This window comes from Prionailurus bengalensis, chromosome C1 (assembly GCF_016509475.1).
Source record: "Prionailurus bengalensis isolate Pbe53 chromosome C1, Fcat_Pben_1.1_paternal_pri, whole genome shotgun sequence".
Classification (NCBI taxonomy): Eukaryota; Metazoa; Chordata; class Mammalia; order Carnivora; family Felidae; genus Prionailurus; species Prionailurus bengalensis.
In genome coordinates this window covers 93,506,773-93,533,769 of record NC_057345.1, presented here as the reverse complement: position 1 = coordinate 93,533,769, position 26,997 = coordinate 93,506,773, and the positions used below count along the sequence as shown (strand labels likewise).

Sequence of the window (26,997 nt, the reverse complement as noted above, 5' to 3'; positions counted from 1 at the left end):
CAGGGTTCGAGCCCTGGGCAGAAGACTGTGGAATAGTCCTAGCCTTCCCCAGAGATGCTTTATTACATGGTTTCATCAGTCATCAGTGATTGGATCCTATGCCCATGCAAAGAGACAGGAACGTTGTATTGTACACGGCAGACTGTTCCCCTTTTAGCAATGCAGTCAGATGGGGCGGGGACGAGTGGGTGCTTGGCTTCCCTGCCCGTGGGCAGGTTCTGAGATCCCAGCTGACAGAAACGAAAGCCTGACAAACCGGGAGGAAGGAATGTTCAAGAATCAGTGACCTCCATGTTCTGCAGCCGGTTTTCTAGGGGAACATCTCTTGCTGCCCCTTTCTTTTTGCTGCCCTCATGCTGCTTCTTCTGCTTCTTTGATGGCTCCTGGTCAATGGGGGCAGGCTTCACAAAAGGGATCAGTTCTTGGAGACCTGGAAGAAGAGAGCCAATCAAATAACCTATCGTATCTCAGGAGTCAAAGCCCAAGGACCTCTGGGGAGAGTTCCACAAGACAATGATCCCTATGAACAAAACGGCACCCACGATGGCAACTGGTTTCATTAATTCTTTTCTTCCCCAGTCTGAATTTTAGCTGCACTTGAATGTCATACCTGTACTGGCTACTCTTTCAACTTTGCCCCCTGTAACACCTAGCACCAGAGGATAGGCAGAGTTTGGGAACAAGAAAAGCTGGTACATTCTGAAAGGGGCTTGCCATGCAGAAGAGTATGAAGACAGAAGAGGAGGAAGATGGCCGGGCAGGGAGTTTTACCTGGCGGCATGAACTCCTTCAATTTCTCAGGCACAACAATGCCCTTCTCTGTCTGGTAGTTCTCCAGGATGGCGCAGATGGTGCGAGTGGTGGCGCACATCGTGGCATTGAGCATGTGGACAAACTCCACCTGTGAAGACAGGGTCCCCACAGGGAACACGAAACTCAGCCTGGTCTTACTCATGACCAGGAACCACCCACTCAGCCAGACTTCCCAACTGTAGATTTCCAAATCAAAATCATTATTGATCTTTTTCTGGATTTGAATTAAGATTCCTTAGGTCTCCATGAGCGACAAGTGGTAGGCCCCAGCAAATGGAGGAGAGCCAGGCCCTTTAGGGGGAGGAGGAAACTAACAAGGGGCCTCTCCCTTTTACCCCTTTCAAGTCCCTTCAAGACTTGGAAAACATTAGGGCCTGAGAATTGGGTTTGAAGAGATAAGCCTACAAACCCAGACCTTCTTTGGTGAGAGGGAAGACACTGCCTTCAACTTGTTTTCTATAGACAAATGGCGATTATCCTTTATCTGGAGTCACAGAAAAAAAAGTCCAAAAGAGAAAAGCTAGAATTACCTTGTAGAATAGAGCTAGATTCAGGTTTCTATCTAAAAGGACTCAGGGCACCTGGGTGGCTCAGTTGGTTAAGCATCTGACCTTGCTCAGGCCATGATCTCACAGTTTGTGGGTTTGAGCCCTGTGTCGGGCCCTATGCTGACAGTACAGAGCCTGGAGCCTGCTTCAGATTCTGTGTCTCCCTATCTGCCTCTTCCCTGCTGTCTCTCTCTCTCTCAAAAAAAAAAACATTAAAAAAACATTTTTTTAAAGGACTCAGTCCTGGGACGCCTGGGTGGTTGGGTAGTTGGGTCTGATTATTGATCTCAGCTCAGGTCATGATCTCACAGTTCTGTTCAGGAGACTGAGCTCCACATCGGGCTCTGCACTGACAGCATGGAGACTGCTTGGGATTCTCTCCTCTCCTTCTCTCTGCCCCTCTCCCATGCACGCGCGCACACACACACACACACACACACACACACATACACACACACACTCTCTCTCTCTCTCAAAATAAATAAACTTAAAAAATACATACATACATACATACATACATACATACATAGACTCAGTCCTGATTCAGTAGAAGTCACTTTCAGGTTCCCTTTTTGGTCTAGACTGAGAAGCTCAGATTTTCCTATGATGCTGAGATAGAACATACTCCAAGGACTGAGAAATAAGATGGACCTATTCTGCACAAGGGCCCTATTTCCTGCCTCCCCAGGGGCTGTCTACCTTGTCCATCATCTTCTTGGTTTGCCCGTATCGGATTCGGAGCCGGCGAGCCTGATAGTCTGTGCAGTTAGAACAGGAGACTAACTCACGGAAGGCTCCGGAGCCCGGAAACCAGGCCTCCAGGTCAAGCTTCTTACTGGCAGCATGATTCAAAGAACCTGTAAGGGAAAACCCCTAGAATTCATGAAGGAGGGATGGGATTTCACAAGACTGACCTTTAGCAAACCTGCAGAATTCCTTAATTTACATCCTCTCCCCAGAAGTGAAATCACACCCAGATATTCTTATCACCAAACACTCCCAAGTGATAAGAGTGTGATGTTTTAATTAATGTGGCAATTAATTGGATCGTGAGCTATTTTGCTCTGTGTGGCAGCCCTGCTGGTGAGGGTGGTTGTGCGACGCGGAAAGGGACGCTGATACCTGAGACAATATTCACAATGTGGTAAGGGATCCCCAAAGACTGGTAGAAGTCCTCTGCGGTAGCAATCATCTCTTCAAACATCTCCCATGACTTGTTGTCGTGTGGTGACGAGTAGACAAACTGTTCAATCTGCAGAGGAGGACCCAAGGAGACCGTGACGACAGGACAGGGCTGAAGTGGGAGATATCTTTGCAGTGAAGACCTCTTCCCACACCCCTGGGAGTCAGGTGAGGCTGGGGCCCCACATGAGGTTGGCGCTGGACTGGACTGGGGCCGCAAGAACAAATGCTAGGTGGAGCTCTTGCCCTGTGCACGCCAGGTACTGTTCTAAGTACTTTATCCCATCAACTAGTTGAATCCTCACCGCAGGCCTAATGAGGGACGTGCTATTATTATCCTCCTTTTGCAGAGGAGAAAACTGAGCACAGAGAGGAGAAGCAGTTTGTTCAAGGTTACACAGCTGCTAAGTGTTGGAGCTGGTGCTGGGACTCAGGCAGCCTGGTTCCAGAGTCTGTGCTCACAGCCACTCCAGCACGCGCTTCTTAGGCAGAAACAGATGTAGGCGGCGAGAGGGAAGAGTGAAGCCGGGGTGGGTCCAAGTAACACAGATCGTGCCTCTCCTCTAACCACCCCAGAGAGATGCATGGAAGAAGGGTCCTACTCCTCACCCTGACCTGACCACTCACCTTCTCAAACTGATGGACTCGAAAGATGCCGCGGGTGTCTCGGCCATGGGAGCCCACCTCCTGGCGAAAGCAGGTGGACAGGCCGGCATACTTGATTGGCAGATCCTCAGGCCGCAGCCACTCGTCCCGGTGCAGAGCAGCTATAGGCTGCTCTGATGTGGCAATCAGGTATTTCTCATCATAGGAGTTGTCATCCGACTTTTCACTGCCTTTGCCAATCACCTGTAGGAGGAGGGACCTCTATTAGTTAAGAGTGAGGGGTGAGGACCTCAGCTAGAAGAAACCACAGGGAAGATTTGAGTGATGGGATGGGGAGAACTGACTTCAATCCCTGCCTGGAAGTGAGCAGGGGAAGCTAAAAAGACAAAAGAGGGAACAGGTCACTCCAAAAGGGGATCCCTAGCAGAGATCAAAGAAATGCAAATTAAAAGGAGGTAAGATATTCTGATAATATTTTGTTATCTATCTAATAAATGAGACCTTTATGAATAACGTACAGTGGCCAATGACGGTTGGCTGTGCTGGTAGCAATATAAATGAATCCACTTGCCAAATGTTTGTTAGGTGTTTATGAAGTGCCAAGTTTGCCACTGCTGGGCAAAAGGAGACCCGGGCTCTGCTTTCGGGGTGCTTGTGAGTTAGTCTAGGATTATTCTCCTTGAAGAATCACTTTGGTGTTCAGCTGAAGAAAGTAACGCAGAAGAAAAAAAGGTAGAAACAGGGCAAAGTTCATTGTAACATGACTTAATGATGGCAAAAAAGGAAGCCCCCCCTAAATATTTCAACAAGGGAAGAGCCAACAATCCTACATCACAGCCATGTAATATTATGTAACCATTAAAAAATGATGGTTATGAAGACCACGAAGTAACACTGAAAAATGATATTGATGTAATGCTGAGGCAATCTATATACATTGTGATTAGAAGTAGTGGAAAATGATAGATGTATGAAAAAAACCCCAAAAGGATATTAAAAATGTCAACTGTTGTATTAGGAATTGGGAAAGATGATGATTTCTCCCCATCATTTCCAAACTTTGTCATGTGGTATTATTTTAATTTTAAAAAAAGGAGGGAGGAAACTTCCTCTGGGTTAGTGCTGGGGGACCCGGAAGACTACGTTGCTACTTGACCATGGGAATTTAGCCTCTTATCAGGCTACCCACATACAATGTAGAAAAACTCCAGAGCTATGCAGTCTAATACAGTATATAGCCACTAGCCACCAATGACTCTTTAAATTAAATTAAAATTTTGGGGCGCCTGGGTGGCTCAGTTGGCTGAGCATCCGGCTTCGGCTCAGGTCATGATCTCGCAGTCTGTGAGTTCGAGCCCCGAGTCGGGCTCTGTGCTGACAGCTCAGAGCCTGGGGCCTGCTTCGGATTCTGTGTCCCCCTCTCTCTCTGCCCCTCCCCCACTCATGCTCTGTCTCTCTCTGTCTCAGAAATAAATAAACATTAAAAAAATTAAAAAAAAAAATAAATTAATTAATTAAATTAAAATTTAGTTCCTTGGCTTACACTAGCCACATTTCAAGTGTTCGATGGCCGCATGTGGCTGGTGCTGCCAAACTGGATAGTAGATACAGAACATTCCCATCGCTGCAGAGAGTTCTACTGGACAACGCTGCTCCAGAGAATTCACACACTGAGGTTATTAGGCAAGAAGTGCCAGCCCAGACTCTCACTACTGAGACCCGTGACTCTCCCTGTATATGGATCCAAGAAGCATCCGGAAAAGAGAGGGAGGGAGAATGCAGGAAACATAAAGGGCACTTGCCACCTAGTGTGCCTCTCATAATCCTCCATATAAGCTTCTCCCTGGTGTTACCTGAAGGGCATCCTTCTAAAGCTCTGTTAGTGATTATCCAATCTTGGGGTTGAGATAAGGAAAAAAAGAAAAGAGAAAACCGGTTTCAGCTGATACATGAACACATTCCTCTCCTCATTAAAAGAAAGAAAGAAAGAAAGGGAAGGGGCTCCTGAGTTAAGTGTCCGACTTCCACTCAGGTCACGAACTCATAGTTTGTGAGTTCGGGCCCCGCATTGGGCTCTCTGATGTCGGCACAGAGCGGGCTTCGCATCCTCCGTTCCCACCCCCCATTCTGGTCCTTCCCAACCTGTGTGTGTGCACACGTTATCAAAAATAAACCTGTAAAAAATTTTAATTTAAAAAAATTAAAAGAAAGAAAGAGAAGAGAGGCAGGACATCAAGGTTACACTAATGATCAGAGTTTAGAAAACATTTTGCTTCCCAATGCATCTTGAATGAAAGCCTAACTAGAAGTCATCAATAGGACCCAGTGGGAAGTTCTAACTATTAAACTCCTCTCTCTACCTAAGATAAGTCAAGTGAGCCCAAGAGCATTGTCTACCTCCTTCCCAGTAGGAGCAAAGTGGCCCCCTTCTCACAGAAGGAGGACAGGGGACGAGTGAAAAGTGGACTATGCTGTGAGGGGCAGCTGTTAGCAGAGACACTCTAGAAATTCTACATGCTAGACAGACTGCGGGTGCCACAGCTGGTGTTGGAGTCAGCTCATCAGAACGACCCTCTGACTCTCAACGTGAATAGCTCTGGCTCTCCCTGAGATGGTCCATGATTGGGAAAGAGGCACAACCCGGAAGCCACATCCATCCCAAGGAAAATATGTCTCACCCTCCAGAAGCAACTAGTCTGGGGCTAGGAGTAGGAGGATACAGGAAGATCAGCCACTTCTATAATTTTCTTTTGTCCCAAGCACTCAAAAATGTGCTTCTTTTCAAAGCCCATGGTATTAAAGTATGCTCAATTTAGATAAATCATACAGATTATCTGGGGAAAGATAATATAGACTCTATGAATGCACTGTCCAGTATGGTAGCCACTAGACACATGTAGCTATTTAAGGTAAAATTTAACAAAGATTAAAATTGTACTAGCCACATTTTAAGTGCTCAACAGCCATGATACAGAATATTTCCATCATCGCAGCAAGTTCTACTGGTCAGCACTGCTCTGTATCTTTGAAGTTAAACATTGTAACTTAAGGCATTCTGTCACACTGCCCCAGGCTTACTCACCTTATACAGTTCTTCGTCAAACTGGCTGAGCTGTGCCACTTCCTGCATGACCTCCTTCCTCATGAAAAAGGGAGTATAAATGGGAGTGTAGCCCCGACTCCCCAAAGTGCGAAGGGCATACTGGATGAGCGCCTGTTCCAGGAATACCAGGACCCCCTAAAGGAGTAGAGACACGGCACTGTGTGATTGGGTTCTATCGCCATCATGTTTATCTGCTAGAACTTAACACTCAGAGGCAACTGGGGACACACAGGAGGCCAGCAAAGACCGTGAACCCCAACAGTTGACCCAAGAGATTCCTTCTTAACATCAATGCCCAGCACATCATCTAGGCACACTGTAAGGAGAAACAAAGCGAGGCAAAAAGGATTCTTTGTCCAGGGTGCACAGGAGGACTTTCTTGCAGTAACTCTCACGACACTGGACTCATGTGTGTATGGAGAGCATGTTTATGTATGTGTATATATGTATAGTATCTCCAAAATTATTTTCCCATGTTCCTCTGGAAGTCTTCCCTGAATTTATCTGCCCTCTGTCCCAACTACTCTGGGTTTGTTGCCTCTACCTACCTGTTCTCATAGTCCTCTGGGCTTATTCACACCCCAGCACTCATTGACTTGGGCTCGACTCTGTTGTCTGCTGGTCCAAGTACACTAAGCTCCTTAAAAGCAGACTGTTGTGATTCAGTCAGTGCAACATATATTCATAACAGAGGGTCACTTAGTGGCTTTTGTTCTAGGGGATCCTGATAAGCACTTTCCTGGCTCAGAAAGAGAACTGCATCTACTGCCAGTAAGTGTGCAGAAGAAAGGCAAGAACAAGTGCTGGATTTGTGGGCTTCTTTAAGTAGGTTATGTTTTCTGCACATATTGTTTTTAGCTCCTTTTTTATAATCCCATCGCTATGGGTTCCTGACTCTTACCTTCAGGAAGTACCCTCGACTTCCAGCCACCACGGCCCCCTTTTCGCCTTCAAAGCCATCTACCATCACCACCAGGTCCACGTGAGAGTACTTCTTCCTGACCGTACAGTCACCCCAGATCCTCTCGACTTTGTTGTCTGCATCCTAAGGAAAACAAGAACAGGAGAGAAAGATGCACAATCACTGAACCCTGCAACCTCCACCTTTCCACACCCCATTCTAAGAACAACCTAGAGCTTTGTGAAACTACTGCTGAACTCAAACACTAGGCTTTGGTCATTGTGTACAGAAACTAGGGAAGGGAATTTGCTAGAGAATCTGTGCTCAATAGAGAAATAATAATTCACAAATTCCTAGAAGCAATTATAGCCATGGAACTGAAATCATGAATTTCTAAGAGGTCTTTTTCTCACATTTTTTTACCCTTTTAAAGGACTCCTAGAAAATCCGCAACAGGACAACCCCCTCCCCCCCAATCAGCATTGCCTGGGGTGCAGAGGAGAATGTAGATTTTTTTTTTTTCCAGGTTCTCATTGGTCCTGGGGCCACACGAGGGCGGGCTCAGGGCCCTGACCTCCCGAGTCTCCCACCCCAGGCAGCAGTGAGTTTAACACTCGTTCACCAGGGAATGAATGAAAGAGGCACAGATGGGCCTAGCCACGGCTGGGGTGTCGGGGAACAAAGGCTGGGCTCAGAGCAGCTTTGTGCTGGGGAAGCTCCCACTCAGCAGGAAACTTTTATCATGCAGATTTCCCTTCAACCTGCAGCTTCTCAGCAGGGTGTGGGTGAGGGGTGAGGTTGATTTAGCAGATCCCTCCCACAGGACCCGCTGCTACCACGGGCAACACGCAGTGGAGGACAGCAGCCCGATTTAGAAGAGATTTCTGTGCCAGGAGTCTCCTCCTACCTGCTGTCTCTGCTACTTCCCGATCAGACAAGGATCTGACTCTTTCAATTCTCAATTGGTGGGCAGAGTGAATTTTACAAAAAGCCAGCTTCTGACACAAGGCATATTATACAGAGAGTGCCAGCATTTCCCTGTCCTCCTCCCGCCGCGCCCCATCCCCAACAGAGGCGAGCAGTGGAGGCAGCCGCCTGCTGTGACACCCACACCTACCTCGTCATTGCTGATGGGCACAGAGGGATGCAGAAGGTTCCCTATCTCTCGGAGGTTCTCAAACCGCTCTGCCTCCAACTTTACCCGCTCCGCATCACATTTTAGGATGGCTTCATCGATGAGGAGCCGGACTTTTTTGATTTGTGAGACTTTCAGGTTCTGTAGATGAACAGGTCAGGCCAGTACTCAGGCCACAGCAGGTCAAGGATACAGCAGGAATAAGATTCTGCTGCCCTATTGTGCTCTAATGACAATCCTTGTGACAGCATTTTAAAAATTAACAATGAAGGCTTTCAAAGAACCAGTTTATCTCTCTCTCTCTCTCTCACACACACACACACACACACACACACACACACACACACACAATCTTGCCCTTAAAAACTCATTGGCATTTTCTTTTGGGGTACCTAAGGCAGAGATGGATAAATTCTGGCCATTCTTCTCATTCCAATATATCTCAGGGGTTTTAATATTGTAGCTCTTGTAAGAGCTCTTTCCCTTAACTTGTACTTTCTAGGGGTGCCTGAGTGGCTCAGTGGGTTGAGTGTCTGACTTCAGCTCAGGTCATGATCTCACAGTTTATGAGTTCAAGCCCGCTTCGGGCTCTGTGCTGACAGCTCAGATCCCGGAGCCTGCTTCAAATTCTGTCTCCCTCTCCCTCTGCCCCTCCCCCTGCTCACGGTCTGTCTCTGTCTCTGTCTCTCTCTTAAATAAACAAACATTAAAAAAAAAAAAAAACCAACTTGTACCTTCTAATATTCCTAATTAAAACAACTTAGCACTCTTACATACCACATTTAACTGTTCCCTAGAAAGATTATAAATTTGTTAGGAGCAAGAGACCCTGTCTTAAGCTTATTTTGTATTCCTTCTTCCAAGTGTTTCAAACTGATTTCTTGGGGCTGGGGAGCCCTTAGCAGGTTGGCCTGGACAGGAATAGCACCCCCAACCTAGCCCTTCAAGTGCAGCAACTCTGCTTTTGTGTATTTATTCCCTTGCTATGCTTTTGTGTTACAGGTTTTAAGAAAAGGTTCAATGACTAAAAAACTTGAAAATTACTCCCCTAGGTTCACTGTTGGGAATATTTAGCGAATTCCAGCAGACTGAAAAATTCCTGGACTTTGTGAAAACAGGTTCTATAAACCAAACATAGCTCAATTCCTTTTTTCTCTTCTTCCTACTCTCAACTTTTCCATTCCATCTGTCTCCATCTCTGCGATGTAACAAACACTCAGGTGGAGAGTACAACAAGAGCGGACGGGGCCACTTCCCGCTGCACACATTCAACGGTGCACAGTGCTATGTGGGGCAGAGTGTGAGCACTTGCTTGTCTGGGAATAAAGTTACAATGAAAGAACAGAAATCCAGCCTAGAAAAGGAAAGGACAATAACTTACAGCTAAAGTGTCTGCAGTGAGGTCATCAAGATTTAATACATCCTCCGGAATGGACTCATCCCCCACTGGCTCTTTTTTCTGCAGGGACAACAAAACAAAACAATATATTAAATGAAAGAAAAATTTTGACATAGTTTTAGAAGCGCACACCAAATTAGTATATAAACTAATCTAAAAGCTGCAACACATAAGAGGAAAAATTAGTAAACTGGAAGTGAGAAGTCAAAGTTTCAAGTCCTTATTCTACCACTCTCTAGCTTTTTGATCCTCTCCAGATCAATTAACCCATCGGGGTCAGAGGGCTGACACCAACAGGAACGTGAGAAGAATGTCTGCCCTGGACATGAGGGGTTATGGACACCAAGAATGTGTGAAAATGTTCATACCATTGCTCAGTGGTGGGGCAGGTGCCTGGGTGTGAATTTGTGAATTCTGGTCAACTTGCTAAGAACAATCCCAGCGTTGAGCACCGGGGGTAAAGGGAAAAAATGGATGTGATGACAGAATATTAGGATGCCAAGGAAAACAAAATTTTTAAGGAAAAAAGTCACCAAATCTGGAACTAAGTTTAAAGCAATCAATGCAGTGTGGCAAAACAGCAGAATGTGCCCCGGGCTAGGTTTTCTCCTCTCTGGTTTCTCTTCTCCTGTTCTTTATGATAGTCTGCCAAATCATTTCCAATCCTTGCCCAGAGACATGAAGAAAATCATTTTAGGAGTCAAACCCTTCCCAAATGAAAAGCAGTAAGGGACACCTGGGTGGCTCAGTCAGTTAAGTGTCTGACTCTCGGTTTTGGCTCAGGTCATAATCTCTTGATTGGAGTTTGAGCCCTGCATCTGGCTCCACACTGACAGTGCAGAGCCTGCACTGGATTCTCTCTCCCTCTCTCTTGGCCCCTCCCCGACTCACTCTCTGTCTCTCAAAATACATAAATAAACTTAAAAAAAAAAAAGAGCTAGGGGCGCCTGGGTGGACCAGTCGGTTGAGCCTCTGACTTTGGCCCAGGTTATGATCTCATAGTTCATGGGTTCGAGCCCCGTTGGGCTCTGTGCTGACAGCTCGGAGCCTGGAGCCTGCTTCGGATTCTGTGTCTCCCTCTCTCTCTGCCTCTCCCGGGCTCACACTCTCTCTCTCAAAAATAAATAAACATTAAAAAAAAATTAAAAAGAAAAAGGAGTTAAAGAAAATTATCAAAGGCCATTATAACAGGATATGTAAAACCTCAGCAAAACTTGCACAAAAACAAGGTGAGATTCAGAGCCTGTTTTACAACTACAAATCATGTACAATATCCTAAAGATTTCTTTAAATTCTATACATAAAACAATAGGCAATTACGTTTATACAACCTCATATACCACTGCACAAAACTGAATCATAAGAACCAAATCTTTCGAGGGTAAAGCATAGAAATCCTTTAGATTTATTACACAATCACATACACCAAAGTGAAAAGCCAGGATGCTAACCATAACTCACATCCTTCAGTGACTCAAGCAAACTCATCTTTAAAAGTGGCTAAAGTCCAGGGGCGCCTGGGTGGCTCAGTCGGTTAAGTGTCCAACTTCAGCTCAGGTCACGATCTTGCAGCCTGTGGGTTTGAGCCCTGCATCCGGCTCTATGCTGACAGCTCAGAGCCTGGAGCCTGCTTTGGATTCTGTGTCTCCCTCTCTCTGTCCCTGCCCCATTCCCACTCTGTCTCTCTCTCAAAAATAAACATTTAAAAAAAAAAAAAAAAGCAGCAAAAGTCTGAAAATACCAGAATGAGTTTTGTTAAGTACAAGCATAGACTACTGAGGTAGGAAAAAATGGCCTCAAATCTCAAGGTTTTCCATATCTAGTAGCCAAGATAGGCTGAGGCTCCTTGCTATCTGATAATTCCTCTGGGTAGCAAATTCAAGTTCCGAGTTCAAGTTCTGGGCCTGGAACTAACTTACGATGTGATTTTAGGAAAGCCCCTTAATTTCCTAAGCCTATTCTCTTACCCTTTTAATAAGGTTGACAAATATACTATACTCTAGGTTTGCAGCAAATTTCAAAACCAAAATGAGATGTACACAAAAGGTTTTTCAATACTTTCCAGCGCTATACAAATTAAAGCACTAAGACCATTCTAATGGACAGTAAGGGAGAACACTCATTGCGGGACTACAGTAAAGGGATCTAAGAATGCCACTGCAAATGAAAACACTTCCATCTTCTTGCTAGGATAATACTTGGCTGACACTATATATACGCCCCAAAGAATACAGACAGGAGCATACACTGGAATTAGCATAATTATGGGGCCTCTGACATGCAAATGATTAAGCATCATGAGTCCCAAAGGAAGAAAACTATATGATCATTGATACCAATTTCCACAGCCAGTCACAAGCTGAAAGTGTAACAAGATACTGTTAGAGAGAAGGATTCAGATTATCACGAAGTGTAAGGTGCTAGAATCTGGAAGAACTCTTTTTGTTATGCTCTTTACTAGCTCAGGTTCCAAAATTTCATGTTTTGGTTTAGTTTAGAGGTTTACAACTTAAAAATGAGACAGATTTTAGGGAGCATTTAATATGTTTTTTAAATATGATTAAGGGGATGTGGCGCTTGGGTGGCTCAGTTGGTTAAGTCAGACACTTAACCAACGGCTCAGGTCACAATCTCACAGTCTGTGCGTTTGAGCTCTGCATCGGGCTCTGTGCTGGCAGCTTGGAGCCTGGAGCCTGCTTCGGATTCTGTGTCTCCCTCTTTCTCTGCCCCTCCCCCATTTATGTTCTATCTCTCTTTCTCTCAAAAAGAAAACATTCTGGGGCACCTGGGTGGCTCAGTCGGTTACAAAGCCTGGAGCCGGCTTCAGATTCTATGTCTCCCTCTCTTTCTGACCCTCCCCCACTCATGCTTGGTCTCTCTCTCAAAAATAAACATTAAAAAGGGGCGCCTGGGTGGCGCAGTCGGTTAAGCGTCCGACTTCAGCCAGGTCACGATCTCGCGGTCCGTGAGTTCGAGCCCCGCGTCAGGCTCTGGGCTGATGGCTCAGAGCCTGGAGCCTGTTTCCGATTCTGTGTCTCCCTCTCTCTCTGCCCCTCCCCCGTTCATGCTCTGTCTCTCTCTGTCCCAAAAATAAATAAACGTTGAAAAAAAAAATTAAAAAAAAAATAAATAAAAAAATAAACATTAAAAAAATTTTTTTTAATAAATATAAAAAACTTCAAAAAAATTTTTTTAAAAACAATTAAGGGGATAAGAGGACTTTTTTTTAAATGAGTAGATCTTTCATTCTTTTTTTAAATTTATAAAAGATTATTTATTTATTTATTTTTGAGAGAGAGAGAGAGAGAGAGAGAGAGAGAGAGAGAGACAGCACAAGCACCAGCAGGAGAGGGGCAGAGAGAGAGGGAGACATAGAATCCGAAGCAGGCTCTAGGCTCTGAGCTGTCAGCACACAGCCCGACGTGGGACTTGACTGCACAAACTGTGAGATCATGACCTGAGCTGAAGTTGGACATTCAATCGATGAGCCACCCAGGTGCCCCGAGGATATTTCTGAAGAAAGATTAAAAACATCAACTATTCTGGATACCAAAGCAAGCCCAAGCTGAAACTTAACATTCTCCAAGCAAGGAAAGAGTTTTTGGATGAAAACCAGTAACTACTTGCCCTCTGTTGTTACTTGCACTTGCTGAAGAACTACAATGTTGTAGGCATTGTGCCAGGTTCTCCACATTTAAAAACTTTAGTTCTTCCAGTTCTGTTCTGTAGGTGAATGTTAACATGGACATTTCACAGATGAGAAAACCGAAGCTCAGAAGTGTACTTGGCTGAAGCCACACAGCTAGCAATCCAGGATCTGAACTCCTTATCTGTGCTCTTTTCATTAAACAGCACGATGACACTGAGACAAAGAATCTCAAGTCCACCATAAGAAAACCTTTCTGGCACTGTAGGTTGAGCTTAAGAAATAACTGGACAAGGGGCGCCTGGGTGGCCCAGTCGGTTAGGCAGCCGACTTCAGCTCAGGTCATGATCTAGCGGTTCGTGAGTTCGAGCCCCATATTGGGCTCTGTGCTAACAGCTCAGAGCCTGGAGCCTGCTTTGGTTTCTGTGTCTCCCATTCTCTGCCCCTCCCCCACCCACGCTCTGACTCTGTCTCTCTCTCTAAAAAATAAACATTAAAAAAAACTTAAAAAACAAGAAATAAGTGGACAAGGTTACTGGTGGAATTTATATTCTTATTATAAGAACAAAATAGACAATGGGGCGCCTGGGTGGCTCAGTCAGTTGGGTGTCTGACTTCGGCTTGGGTCATGCATGATTTTGCAGTCCGTGGGTTCGAGCCCTGCATCGGGCTCTGTGCTGACAGCTCCGAGCCTGAAGCCTGACTAAGATGTTGTGTCTCCCTCTCTCTCTCTGCCCCTCCCCCACTCACATTCTGTCTCTCAAAAATGAATTAAAATGCATTAAAAAAAGTAAAAAAAAAAAAGGACAAAATAGACAACGAATGAGCAATGTGGCAAGAATCTTATCTTGCTGCAGACTGAATGTCTGTGTCCTCCCAAAATCTGTATGTTGAAACCTAATCCTGTGTGATGGTATTTGGAAGTGGGGTCTTTCAGAGTAAATTAGACCGTGAAGGCAAAGCCCTCATCAAAGAGATTAGTGCTCTCCTTATAAGAGACCCCAGAGAGCTCTTTTCTATCATGTGAGGATACAACAAGAGGCCTGCCTATGAACCAGGAAGCGGGTCCTCACCAACATGGAATCTGCCAGCTCCTTGATCTTGGACTTACTAGTCTCCAGAACTGTGAGAAATAAACTTCCCTTGTTTATAAGGCGCCCAATCTATGGTACTCTGTTATAGCAGCCTGAAAGGACTAAGACATATCTGAAGACAGAAGATGGACTCACCTTTCCCTGAAGGTGCCTCTTAGTTCCCTTCCCCACTTCCTTCTTTTATTTTTAAAATATTTTCCCCTGGTAAGAAATTCAGTATCTCCTAGAATTAGGTACTAAGAATTAAGTACCTCCTAGAATTAGGTACTAAGTTAGACACTACATGAGGGTTAACCAAGAGCAAGATGAAACCCCTCTGCTCAAGTTCTCAAGGCTGTTACCATTCTCTCACCTTCATTTTCTCCCCAATTGTCTTGCTGCATAGGTTCTTCAGCTTGTTCAAGTTGTCTGCCCGAAATCGGCCTGAAGAAGAAAGAATCCAAGAATATACCAAAGACATGCACATAATTAAAACATCCCCCTCTCTTAACCATGGACCTTTAGGCAGAGCTAAAGGATCTCATGAAGCTGTGAAATCTTACAGCTGTAGAGCCCCCAATTTAGTTGGCATGTAGTGGTGACAATAGGATTACCTCAGCATTTGATGACTAGGAAAAGTCCCTTCTGGGACTGAAATTAGAAAGTATCACAAGCTGGATAATGTCACAGTAGAATAACACATCTGAGAAACCTGGAAAAAACTCAAGTAACTATAACTTGCTCAATTATCTTAAAATCCACTTAAAGAAACTATGTGATATGCGCTAGACTCTAGAAAGAAGGCAGTCTAGTTTCTAGTCCCATGAACTTGTGCCAGAAATGGTTAGTGTTATTCCCTTTGCTCTGACATAAATCTCACCTGCGGCCTTGAGAGTAAGTTTCTTAATTTTTTTTTTTAATGTTTATTTATTTTTGAGACAGAGAGAGACAGAGTGTGAGCATGGGAGGGGCAGAGAGAGAGGGAGACGGAATACAAAGCAGGCTCCAGGCTCTGAGCTGTCAGCGCAGAGCCCAATGCAGGGCTCAAACTCATGAACCATGAGATCAAGACCTGAGCCGAAGTCGGATGCTCAACAGACTGAGCCACCCAAGTGCTCTGAGAGTAAGTTTCTTATACTTTAGTTTCTTTTGGGGAAGACAGTGCACTAATCAGCCTATAGGGGTACTGTGGAGCAATTAGCATGTCAGTATTGTGGTTCATTAGTCTAATTAGCAAAAGTTGGACCACTTGAATCTAAGCCTGAGTAGCAATACAGCAAAAATAAGTTTTTGATAGGTGAAATGATGACTAGAAATGAGACAGCACCTAGGCAGCTATTTTCTAAGGTTTTGCTGAACTTGAACTAATAACCTTCAGCACAAAATGATGTAACTACTTTCTCATTCACTTATATTGATTAGAGAGATAGGAACAGAAGAGTGGTCACCAGGGTTGGAGGGGAGAGGGGAAAACAGAATGGACTACAAAGGGGCAGTGAGAGGGTCTCTGTGGTGATGGAACCGTTCTGTTCTGAGTGTGGCAGGTGTTATACAAACTTACACATGGGATAAAGTCGCATAGAACCACACACACACACACACACACACACACACACACAGTGCATGTAAAACTGGTGAAATCTGAATAAGGTCTGTGAATTGTGGCAATGTCAATTTCTTGGCTTTAATATTGTACCAGCTATGCTAGATGTCGTCATTGAGGAAAACTGGGTGAAGGGTACACAGGACCTTCTTATACTATTTTTGCAACTCCCTGTGAATCTGTAACTATTTTGACATAAAAAGGTTTTAAAATTTTTATTTAGTCCCTATTTGCAAGGCCCTAGGTTAAGTGCTGGCAATATAAAAGAAAATGTCGTGCTAGGTGTTGAAAAGAAAGAAAAGACAATTAAAAATAACATAACAATGCTGAATGTTTCAATCAATGAATATAGCATATCCCTTCATTATCTTTATTTTCTCAGGAATGTTTTGTAGTTTTCAGTGCAGGGATCTTGAACATCATTTATTAAAAGTATTCTAGATATCAGTGCTTTTCAATTATTATTTGTATCTAGAAATATCATTGGGGCGCCTGGGTAGCTCAATCGGTTAAACATCTGACTTCGGCTCAGGTCATGATCTCATGGTCCATGAGTTCAAGCCCTGCATTGGGCTCTGTGCTGACAGCTCAGAGCCTGCAGCCTCTTTGGATCCTGTGTCTATTTTTGAGAGAGAGAGACAGAGTGTGAGCAGGGGAGGGGCAGAGAGAGAGGGAGACACAGAATCTGAAGCAGGCTCCAGTATCTGAGCTGTCAGCACAGATCTGGCCCAACGTGGGGCTTGAACTCGCAAGTGGTGAGATCATGATCTGAGCCGAAGTCCGACGCTCAGCTGACTGAGCCAGGCACCCCAACATAAAAAATGTTTTTAAAAATTAAAAAAAAGAAATATCATTGATTCTGTACATTACATACAGTGATCTTGCTAAATTTAATTCTAATAGTTTAGATGCTGCATACACAATCAAGTTATCTGCAAAAAATGACCACTTTAATTCTCTTTTTTACTGAGGTATAATTGACATATCTTACATTAGTTACGTGTACAACATAATGATTTGATACTTGTATACACTGCAAAATGATTACCACAGTAAATCTAGTTACCATCTGTCATCACATTCTATTCCAATCCTTTATTTCTTTTTCTTGCCTTGTCTAGAACCTTGCCTTGTCTAGAACCTCTAGCATGATGTGGATTAGAAGTGGTGATAGCAGATATCTTTGTCTTGTTCCCAACCTCAGGGGCGAAGCATTCAGTACTTCATCATTAAGAACATTAGCTATAGGCTTTTTGATAAATACCTATTATCAGATTAAAGTAGTTCCTTCTATTCCTAGCTTGCTGCATGGGAAAAATGAATTTGATCTCTATCTCACATCATACACCAAAACCAATGTGAGATGAATCATCCATCTAAATGTGAAAGGCAAGGTAATACAACTTCTAGAAAAAATATTGGAGAAACTCTTCAGGAACTTGGGATATGAAAAGACTTCCTAAAAAGAACACAGGAAGCATAAACTATAAAGAAGAGATCAATAAACTAGACTTCATAAAAATTAATTTCTATTCATTAAATGACTGAAAGAGTGAGAGGCAAGTCACAGACTGGGAGAAAATATGTGCAATACATACATCTGACAAGGTCTTATATCCAGAATGGATAAAGAATTCCTACAAATCAATAAGAAAAAGACAAACAAATAATAATTGGTCAACATCCTTGAACAGACACTTTTTAAGATAGGCTATCCAAGTACTAAGAGGTTTATGAACAGTTGCTCAATATCTTTAGTCATCAGGAAAATTCATATTAAAACCACAATGAGATACCACTACAAATCCACCAGAATGGCTAAAATTAAAAAGACTGCCAATACTAAGGGCAAGAATGTAGAACAACTAGAACTCTTCTTTTGCTAGTGGGAGTATTCACTGCTATGACTACTTTGGATAACTATTTGGTAATATCTACTATCTCTAAACATGTCCCTACCTCATGATTCAGCAACTCTACTCCGGGGCATATACCTAACAGAAATGAGTGCTTATGTCTACCAAGAGACACACAAAACAATGTTCATAGCACCTTATTCATAACACCCTTAAATCGGTAGTAATCCAAATGGCCATCAGTAGAACTGATTGGAGTATTTATATGATGATTGGTATATTTACATAAGGGAGTACTGTACAGCAATGAAAAAGAACCAACCACTGCTCCACATGAAAAGATGGAACAATCTTATAGGCATAATTTTGAGAGAAAGAAGGCACACACAAAAGTGTATATGCTATGTAAACCCATTTATATTAAGTCCAAAAACAGGCAAAATTAATTTATGGTGACAGAGGGCAGAATACTGGTATTTTTGGAAGGGGCACAAGAGAGACTGCTGGGATGCTGCGAATGTCTTTGATCTTGATCTGGATGGTGGTTACACAGGTATACAGATTTATAAAACCTATTAAGCTGCACATTAAAATCTGCATACTTTACTGAATATATTACATCTCAGTAAAAATAAGCTTAGAAAGGTTGTATATCAAAATAGTGTAAACGCCACAACAAGATACATGAGATACAGAGAACACTCAACAAATGAGGTAGTGCTATGGGAACAGAGTTGGTTTAGCAAAGAGGGCTGATGGAAGTGGGGGCAGCAGCCTGGTAAGGAATATTCCAAGAAGAGGCAACAATCACAGGTGTGTGAAAGAGCATACAGGTAGCATAACAAGGCTAGAACAAAGAGTGGAGGGCATATGTTGGAAAGTGACAGAAGATGAGGCTAGGAAGACATGTGGAGCTTTGTAAATTATGTTAAGTAATTTGCATTTTTATGCTTTAGGGCAACACTGTCTGATATGGTAGCGGCTAGCTACCTGAGGCTACTGAGGATACAAAACATGGCAAGCCCAAATTGAGATATACTGTACATGTAAAATATACATCGGATTCTGAAGATTTGTGAAAAAGAAAAAGGATGTAAAATATCTCAGTTTTTATACTGATCACATGTTGAACATTAATTTTTTATATATTGGGTAATATAATATCTTGCTAAAATTAATTTCCTAGGGCACCTGGGTGGCTCGGTTGAGTGACCAATTCTTGATTTTGGCTCAGGTCATGATCCCAGGGTCATGGGATGGAGCCCTGTGCCCGGCTCCGTGCTGAGTGTGGAGTCTGCTTAAGATTCTCTCTTTCCCCACTGCTCCTCTTCCCTGTTTGCGCACACTCTCTCTCCAAAATAAAATTAAAAAAAATTTTTAATTTCTTGTTTTTCTTTCCCTTTTTAAGTGACTACCAGAAAATTTACAATCACACATGTGGCTCACATTATATTTCCATCAGACAGCGCTGCTTTAAGGTAAGAATGTCACTGCAAGACTTAAATCTGGATGTAAAATGATTAGATTTAAACTACAAAAAGATTACATGTTCTGGATGTGGTCCTGCACTAGGTGACTCTGGGGTGAAGCTGAAAGCAGTTAGAAAGTTCTCCCAATGAGAAGGACCTGGCTTAAGGCATGTGCAGTAGGGTTAAGTGGAAATAACTTCAACAGTTGGTAAAGAGAAATCTCGTGCAGGAGTGCACAGGCTAGATAGAATTCCTGTAATTAGTAGCAGATTTCAAGATACACTGAAATATAGTTGCTTTGGAAATAGTCGAGACAAATGCTCATCAGATGTCCAAATGTGTCCTTGCCATATTACTCTTTATTAAAAAGAAGAAATCGTAGTTTGAATCCTTGGAGTTAGAAGAGTTGTGGTCAACTCCGATGTGACACTATGACTCCAAGTTGTATCAGACATCTATGTTCCACACAAAGCCCTCGTGGCAAGTCTTGCAAGTCTACAGGCAGACAAATAGGTATACTTGTGAAGCCTGCTGTGTCCTCATTCAGGGAACATGATCTGAGTTTTTAATGTGGCTCTGGGTTACAAGTCCTTGTTGCAGCCAATAACAAAAGAACCCCAACCTCTGATCTGAGGTTCAGACGTAAAAGAACCTCGATGTAAGATCTGTTGATGTCCAACTTGGGCAGCCAGTGACTTGGGAAACATCATGAACTTTTGGCTGCAAAGAAAGTATTAGGAAGGGATGTTGGGTAGAAAAGAATCAAATCAACAGGTATGTTGAAAATAAACTACATAGGGGCGCCTGGGTGGCGCAGTCGGCTAAGCGTCCGACTTCAGCCAGGTCACGATCTCGCGGTCCGTGAGTTCGAGCCCCGCGTCGGGCTCTGGGCTAATGGCTCAGAGCCTGGAGCCTGTTTCCGATTCTGTGTCTCCCTCTCTCTCTGCCCCTCCCCCGTTCATGCTCTGTCTCTCTCTGTCCCAAAAATAAATAAACGTTGAAAAAAAAAAAAAAGAAAATAAACTACATAAACTGTTTTTCATACAGAAGAGCATAGTGGCCTGAACAAAGAAACTATTTGTGAATTCAATAAACCTTTCTCAAACCCTTGCTAAGAACCAGGTACAGTGCTAGGTACTGGGATTAAATGTATACATGTGTATATGTATATCCTGTATGTATATGTATACCCTAGCTACTAGGACATACAGGTGAATAAAACAACCTTGTCCCCAAAGAACTCATCCCTTTACCACATATCCACCCATCAGGTAAGGGACAGAATTTCCTGTGGATGTGCATGTTATGGACAAGAGACTAACACATTCAAAGTCTTTAACGGCTGACACAAAATCTGATACATCTGACTTCTGATTCAGTAAAAGTGTCCAGTCTAGTTTTTTTCTTTCATTTAATTCCATTGCAACTTAAAAATTCAGATTTACATGTGAATCGATGGTGGGATCTCACAGTCAAATACATTAGAATGAATGAGACTACAGAATTAGCAGACAACAGGAATTAATCAAATACTCTTTTCCTACCCTACACCCTGATAAATTTAGGAAAATCAATTTTCCTAATAGAAATCCACCACATTTTTGGATAGCAAGTGCCTTTGCAGCGTGCTGTCATAAAACCTGGCCCTCAGCTGGTTGCAGACCTATTGCATCAGACAAAAAAAAAAAAAAAAGAGTCACATGTGCTTGACAGCTTCCGGCCAATCAGTGACTACTCCAGTTAATCCAGGCAGAGGTTGATAGGCAGAGGGTTCTCTGGTTTTATTTAGCTTCACGAAAGATGCCCGGATCAGTTCCAGGTTCTAGACCAACTCTGCTAACGTCTTTTCCGGAAAACTTGCACATATCACAATTAAACAGCCTTAATAGTTACAAGCTTGTTCTTGCCTCACCTCGCTTCTCTCCCCATGTCCGGTCAACTACGGAAAAGTCTTTCCTCGATTCTTACAGGTATGCTTGCAGGTCAGAGGGATGACCTTCCCCAAAGCTCGGAGATCTTTGTTTTTAGCCAGGAGCGGCTGCCTAAGTCTCAAAATACTTCCAATATGGGTGGACTGAAACTATTACGCTGCAACCGTGACTCAGTCTCAGGCTGGAGCCTTAGATCCTATCAAATTAGAGGGACACCACTCGGGGCTTACGGAAGATGAGAAAGGGACCTAAAGCGACCAAAGATAGGTGTTAGGAAAGGGGACCCTCCCACCCCAAACCTCCCGCTCTAGCTTTCTTCTGGCTACCCTTGCCGCAGGAAGGCTTGACAGGTCTTGATGCTCACGCGCCATGCTCCTCCCCAGACGACCAGAGAGCCGCACAGAGCACGCATGGAAGGCAGCTCCCACCACCCGGGCGGAGGGAAATGGTGGGACGGTCCCGGCTCGCCCCGTGCGTTTTAGGGGATAGTGAGAGCCTCGGAGTCACCGCAACCAGGGAGGGGACTGACGAGGGGCAGAAGCTGTGGTCTCAGGAGCGGTAACGAGATCAGAGAGATGAAGTTGGTATTAGAACCGTGGGACACCCTGAGCGTCCTGGTACTTACATCGTCGCCACTCGCCGTCTGCCTTCACCAGCTGATCTACTAGTCCCGGGTCCTTGAAGCGCTTCTCCTGCGTCTCTCGGATGAGGGCTGGGTCCCCTCCTTTATCTACCCGAAACAAATCCAGATCCAGCACCATCTTTCCGCTCTCGGGCCACACTATGGGACGTGAAGAACGTATCACCGCAGCCACTGACCGCCGCACTGCGCCGGCGCGCTGACCCGCCCTCCCCGCGCAGGCGCGGCCGGAGGGCGCAGGCGCCCCCTCTCGGCCGGAAGGAGCTGTGTCGGAGACTGGGCCGCGGATAGGAAGGTGGAGTGTTTGGGCGTGGGCTTTTCAGGTCATGCGCAGGTCCCGTCTGGTTCATGGGCTTTGTCCCTGTCTGTCCCAGCGCTGATTGTAGGGTCTCTGGTTGTCCCATAAAAGCGAGTGCCTCAGTTTCCTCATGTTAAAGGGGATATCTCAGTGTAGGCAGAGGCCTGCCAATATGGCCTCTGGCTTCCGGAAGCTGGAGCTTCCAATAGATGCCAGTTTTTGTCTTGCAAGGATGGTTCCTAAGACTGGACCGTCTCCCTGAATTTCTGTTCTCTTCTCCATCTTGTGACAAGACTATGGTTACATATTTTAGTCTCTGTTTTAGTCTCATGTTAAAGTCCTGAAGGTTGGTAACAGGAGATTCCTGTTTTCCTGCTAGGATACCTTTCCTAACCAGATTATTGAGTAAACCATATTGTCCTGTTACCAACCTTTAGGATCACAGGATTGGAAAAGTGCAGTTGAAATAGTTGAGAGACATGAAGAGACTCTAACAAAGAGGAAAGTATTTAGCAGATATGAAGGCAGTACAAGGTGTTGAAGTCACATATTGGGTCCTTGAACAAAGATTTCACCATATTTTCATTTTAATAATGTAAAGGCCTTTACAGTGAAATATTGTGGTTGCTGATTGGAGCCAAAGTTATCAAAAAGCCCTCCTGGTCACAAGAGATTATTTGGAGGATTTGGGAATAGATGGTCTGTTCACCCCATCCTCTACAGAGACTTTAGAGCCCCACCGCCCCAATGCCCCACCAGCTGACTATGCTAAGACCTCCTTGGTCTTACGGCATGTGCATGGGCTTCTGTGATGAGGATATGGCATTGCTCTCCCTGCTTCCCAGTAAGTGTCTGCCAAGCCAACTTAGATACAGTGTAGGGCTAAAGACAGTGGTGAAGCTGACAAGTAGAGATCTGGAGGAAGGCTTGAATAAGAGGGTTGTCTGGGTTTGCCTCTCTAGGTTCAGTTTGCCTAGGATGCTAGATTCAAAACCAGTGTAAAGGACATGTAGGAACCTGTAGTCTCTGAAGAAAATATGTAAGAAAACAGTCATCCAAGTGTTAGATTCCCTGAAACCTTCTGAGGGCAAGGTCTGATAGGGGCTGACTGCTTCTATGTCAGTGAAGTCACTGCCAAAATGTGTTGTTTTGTTTACTAAGTTTCAGGATGGTGATGGGCGTTCCTAAGCCTGCACTGGGGCTCAGGCCTCAGAGAGGAGGTCCATTGGGCCAATCCAATCAGTATAATTGGAAGGATGACCTTAAAATTCTCTCTTCTTCAGGGGTGCCTGGGTAGCTTAGCCAGTTAAACCTCTGACTCTTGGTTTCGGCTCAGGTCATGATCTCATGGTTCATGAGTTTGAGCCCCACTTCGGGCTCTGTGTTGATAGTGTGGAGCCTGTTTGGCATTCTTTCTCTCCCTCTCTCTCTGCCCCTCACTTGCTCTCTCTCTCTCTCTTGAAATAAATAAGGTTATTTTTTTTTTTAAAAATTCTGTCCTCTTCAAATTTCCTTAGGAATTTTCACCATTAGTCTTATTGTTATATCACAGCCATCTTCCTTTAAAATGCTGTTACCTGATAAATATAACACATTAACATAATAGCATACTTCATCAGCTTAGAATCATAGCATTTTTAAAGCTGGAGGTGAATCTTAGCTAACTGCTAGCCTAATAATTCCTAACCTTTTCATCACCTTGTCCCCCCTGTTTTGAAATATTTGTCTAAAAAACATGATTTTTAAAAATTCACTCTCCCTTCTTACTAATCAGATATATGCAGCTGCTATTAGAATTTCTGATCAGCAGGAAATAACCAGTGTTACTATACTGCCAGAAGCTAATGCAAAAACAAATCAACATAATATTTTAGTTATGGAGTGATGATGTGAAGCCATACTACTTATGGATGTGTGGTTTCTGTTAAGCTTTAACACTGAGAATAGCTATTGGGTGCTGCATCTGAGGACTCAGGGGTTCAGGGACCCCTCAGCTGGAAAATAGCTAGGCCAACCCCTTTATCTTCTATGTAAGAACACTGAGGCCCAAGGAAATGAAGCAGTAGAGACAAAACCTGAATATTGGTAAGACTCTAAGATAGAGTGTGTTAGCATTCTTTAGCAGAAAACAGAGCCTTGAGGTACTTGACTAGAAAATGTGCTGTTGTTTTTTTTTTCTTATAGGGTAGAGACCCTTTAGTGCATCTTTATCTCCACGGAACCCAGCGCAATGCCTTACATGTGGTAAGTGCTTATTATATCCTTGCTGGGTGAGTGAGTTACCGGGAGTAGGCTGAGCGGTTAGAAGCTTGTGGTAGGTTCAGGAAGTAGAGTCCTAGCTGAGATATGGCCTTGGGGGTCCTGGGCAGCTAATGGGGAGCCTAGAGGGCATGAGTACCTGCAGGGAGGGAGCAAGAAAAGAGGGTGGGCACCCAGCCATGGGTGCCACCCTGTTTTTAGCAGTTCGGTGCTGGCTAACGTAGGAGGGCTCTCCTGGGCCTTGTTTTAGCTCCTCTTTTCGTCTCAGATCTGGAGGAGGATTTCTCAGTGTTGGACATGCAAGCCCTACCCTCTCACTCCCCTTCTAGAAACCTTCAGCGACTATCTGTTGCCCTCACGAGAATGTCCAAGCATAGGTGTCAAAGCCCTTCATGATCTGCCCTCTACCGACTTCTCTAAAATGTTCCCCTTGTCTCTTGGCATTTCCCCCTCACATTCCCCATGCTGACCTACTTGTAGCTCCCGGTTCTCATCTCTGAGCCTTTGTGCAACATGCTTCTAGCTAGAACTCCCCTTCCCTTCCATGTTCCTCCAAACTGGCTAATTCCTTATTCCTCCAGGAAGTTGTCTCTGATACACTATTCACCCCTGCCCCCCAGACTGGTGCAGCACCCACCTTTCTAGGTTCCCACAGTCCAGTGACATTTATCATACTGTTTCAGGAGAAACTGACAACCCTACCTCCAGCTCGAGGCTGCCCACTCCCTTCTATCAGAGAAACACAGTAACAAAGGAAGTTCATGTTGCCATCCTTGGACAATGAAGGAGGAACCATCTAAAAATAACATGGGTCAGGAAAAGCTGCCAGGATGGGGGGTGGTGGGGGGACGACTTTGATCCCACCTCTCCCTCAGAATTGGAATGAGGTGTCCATTCTCCTACCACACTGTGTGGTCTGGGGTATTACATTTTATGTGGAATTGTTAACCTCAGCACTAAAATGGAGTTCGTTTATTTCCTAAATTCTCCTTGAATAGCTCTTAAATTATCCATAAACACTTGTATATGCAACCCTACGTCAGTTTTTCTGTCTCTCCAATAAGGCATTGTTGCTCTGTGGTTCTCAATTGTCTTCTTTAAGGTTTAGACCAAGTCGTTAGCATCTTCTTGCCTAGTCACCTGTTTCACTTCTTTGTCAGCGATTGGGAAACCCTTAAAATCATTCACATATTTCTCCCCACACACTTTCAAGCTTGGTCATGTCTGTTGTTTGATGCATTGGAATACTACACAATATATGGTTGAATTCATGTAAGTTAACTGTGGTATTCCCATGTCATTGTTTCTTCACCATGAAGTCCTCAGTGGGTGAGCTAGGGAAAGTTTCACAGTGGGGCGATTTTGAAGGCTGGGTGGGGGTCTAGCAGGTTAAAAGGAAGGGGTGAAGGCAGAGGCATAGGCCAAGACGGGGAGGCATGAAAGAGCTTATAAGTAAGGGGCAGTTAAAAGTTGTGTGGTTAGAGTAGAAGCAATGTGGGCAGAAAGGGGCAGGTAGGCTGTTAGGGATTTACACGCCACATTAGTAATTCTGTTGGAGACACAGTTTCTTCATTTATTATAATGGGGATAGTACCTGCCTCTAGTTTAGACTTTATGCTTGTAAGCAGGGGTGATATTTAAATATTTAACCATCAGTACAACCAGGTACAACTCAGTCTGATGGAAACAACCAGCTGAGGGAAATCTTTTTGGGGGGTTAAGTGCCCTCAACTAGAGTGAAGGAAAGCACTAAAGCAGGAAAATCCGGCTACTACTAGAAATGGTAGGTCCTGATGTCTTCTAGGATTTTGTCCATATCTGCTCTGTAAGAATCCATGCCACACCCAAAGCAACGAATTTTGTCTTCCTACATATGTTGTTCTGTGACTGGCCTCAGTGTCACCAGAGAGAAAACTGAACTGGAAAGGAAGGGAGGGGACATGCTAAGTGTTTTACGTGTTCTCCCTTTGATCCTCACCCAATTTGGGGAGTGAAGGCATCATTAGATGCGTTTTATTACCGCGGAAACAGGCTTTGGTTGTTGCTGATTCCTGAACAGGTGGTGAGAGCCTTTCTAGGATAGGTCCCTATTGTTCTGAAGCATGCTCATTTCTGTCACTGCAGGGTTCCAGAATCATCCTCATCTTCAGTTTGTTTGTTTATTTATTTAATTTATTTTTTAAGAGAGAGAGAGTGTGAGCAGGGGAGGGTCAGAGAGAGAGGAGTAGACATGGAATCCAAAGCAGGCTCCAGGCTCTGAGCTGTCAGCACACAGCCTGACGTGGGGCTCGAACCCATGAATCGTGAGATCATGACCTGAGCCAAAGTCAGATGCTTAACCAACTGAGCCACCCAGGCGCCTCTCCTCATCTTCAGTTTAAGCTTCAAGAACACTTCCATTTCTGACTCACCCATCTGGCCACCCAACTCATGTTCGAGAAAAACAACTTGAAACATATGTTTTTATTTCACAAAAAAAAAAAAAAAAAGAAAAAGAAAAAGGAAAGGAAAAAATATGACATGCAATAGCCATCC

General features: G+C 44.2%; 1 protein-coding gene and 1 long non-coding RNA gene across 3 annotated transcripts; one reads left to right on the top strand and one right to left on the bottom strand.

Annotated features, from left to right (window-relative positions):
- SARS1 (seryl-tRNA synthetase 1) lies at positions 1-22,126 on the bottom strand. The gene is made up of 11 exons (XM_043575758.1): positions 21,891-22,126; positions 14,780-14,850; positions 9,670-9,747; positions 8,271-8,429; positions 7,154-7,297; positions 6,232-6,387; positions 3,171-3,392; positions 2,484-2,613; positions 2,061-2,218; positions 772-901; positions 1-430 (listed from the first exon to the last, which is right to left on the bottom strand). The coding sequence occupies exons 1-11, from the start codon at positions 22,024-22,026 to the stop codon at positions 273-275; spliced, it is 1,542 nt and encodes a 513-aa protein (XP_043431693.1). The 5' UTR covers positions 22,027-22,126; the 3' UTR covers positions 1-272.
- On the top strand, positions 22,103-26,997 carry LOC122480883. 2 transcript variants are annotated; one of them, XR_006296687.1, is made up of 3 exons: positions 22,103-22,200; positions 24,388-24,447; positions 25,146-25,499. It is a non-coding gene; the product is annotated as an uncharacterized LOC122480883 (long non-coding RNA). The 2 variants fall into 2 exon arrangements; XR_006296686.1 differs by having other exon boundaries at positions 24,388-26,997.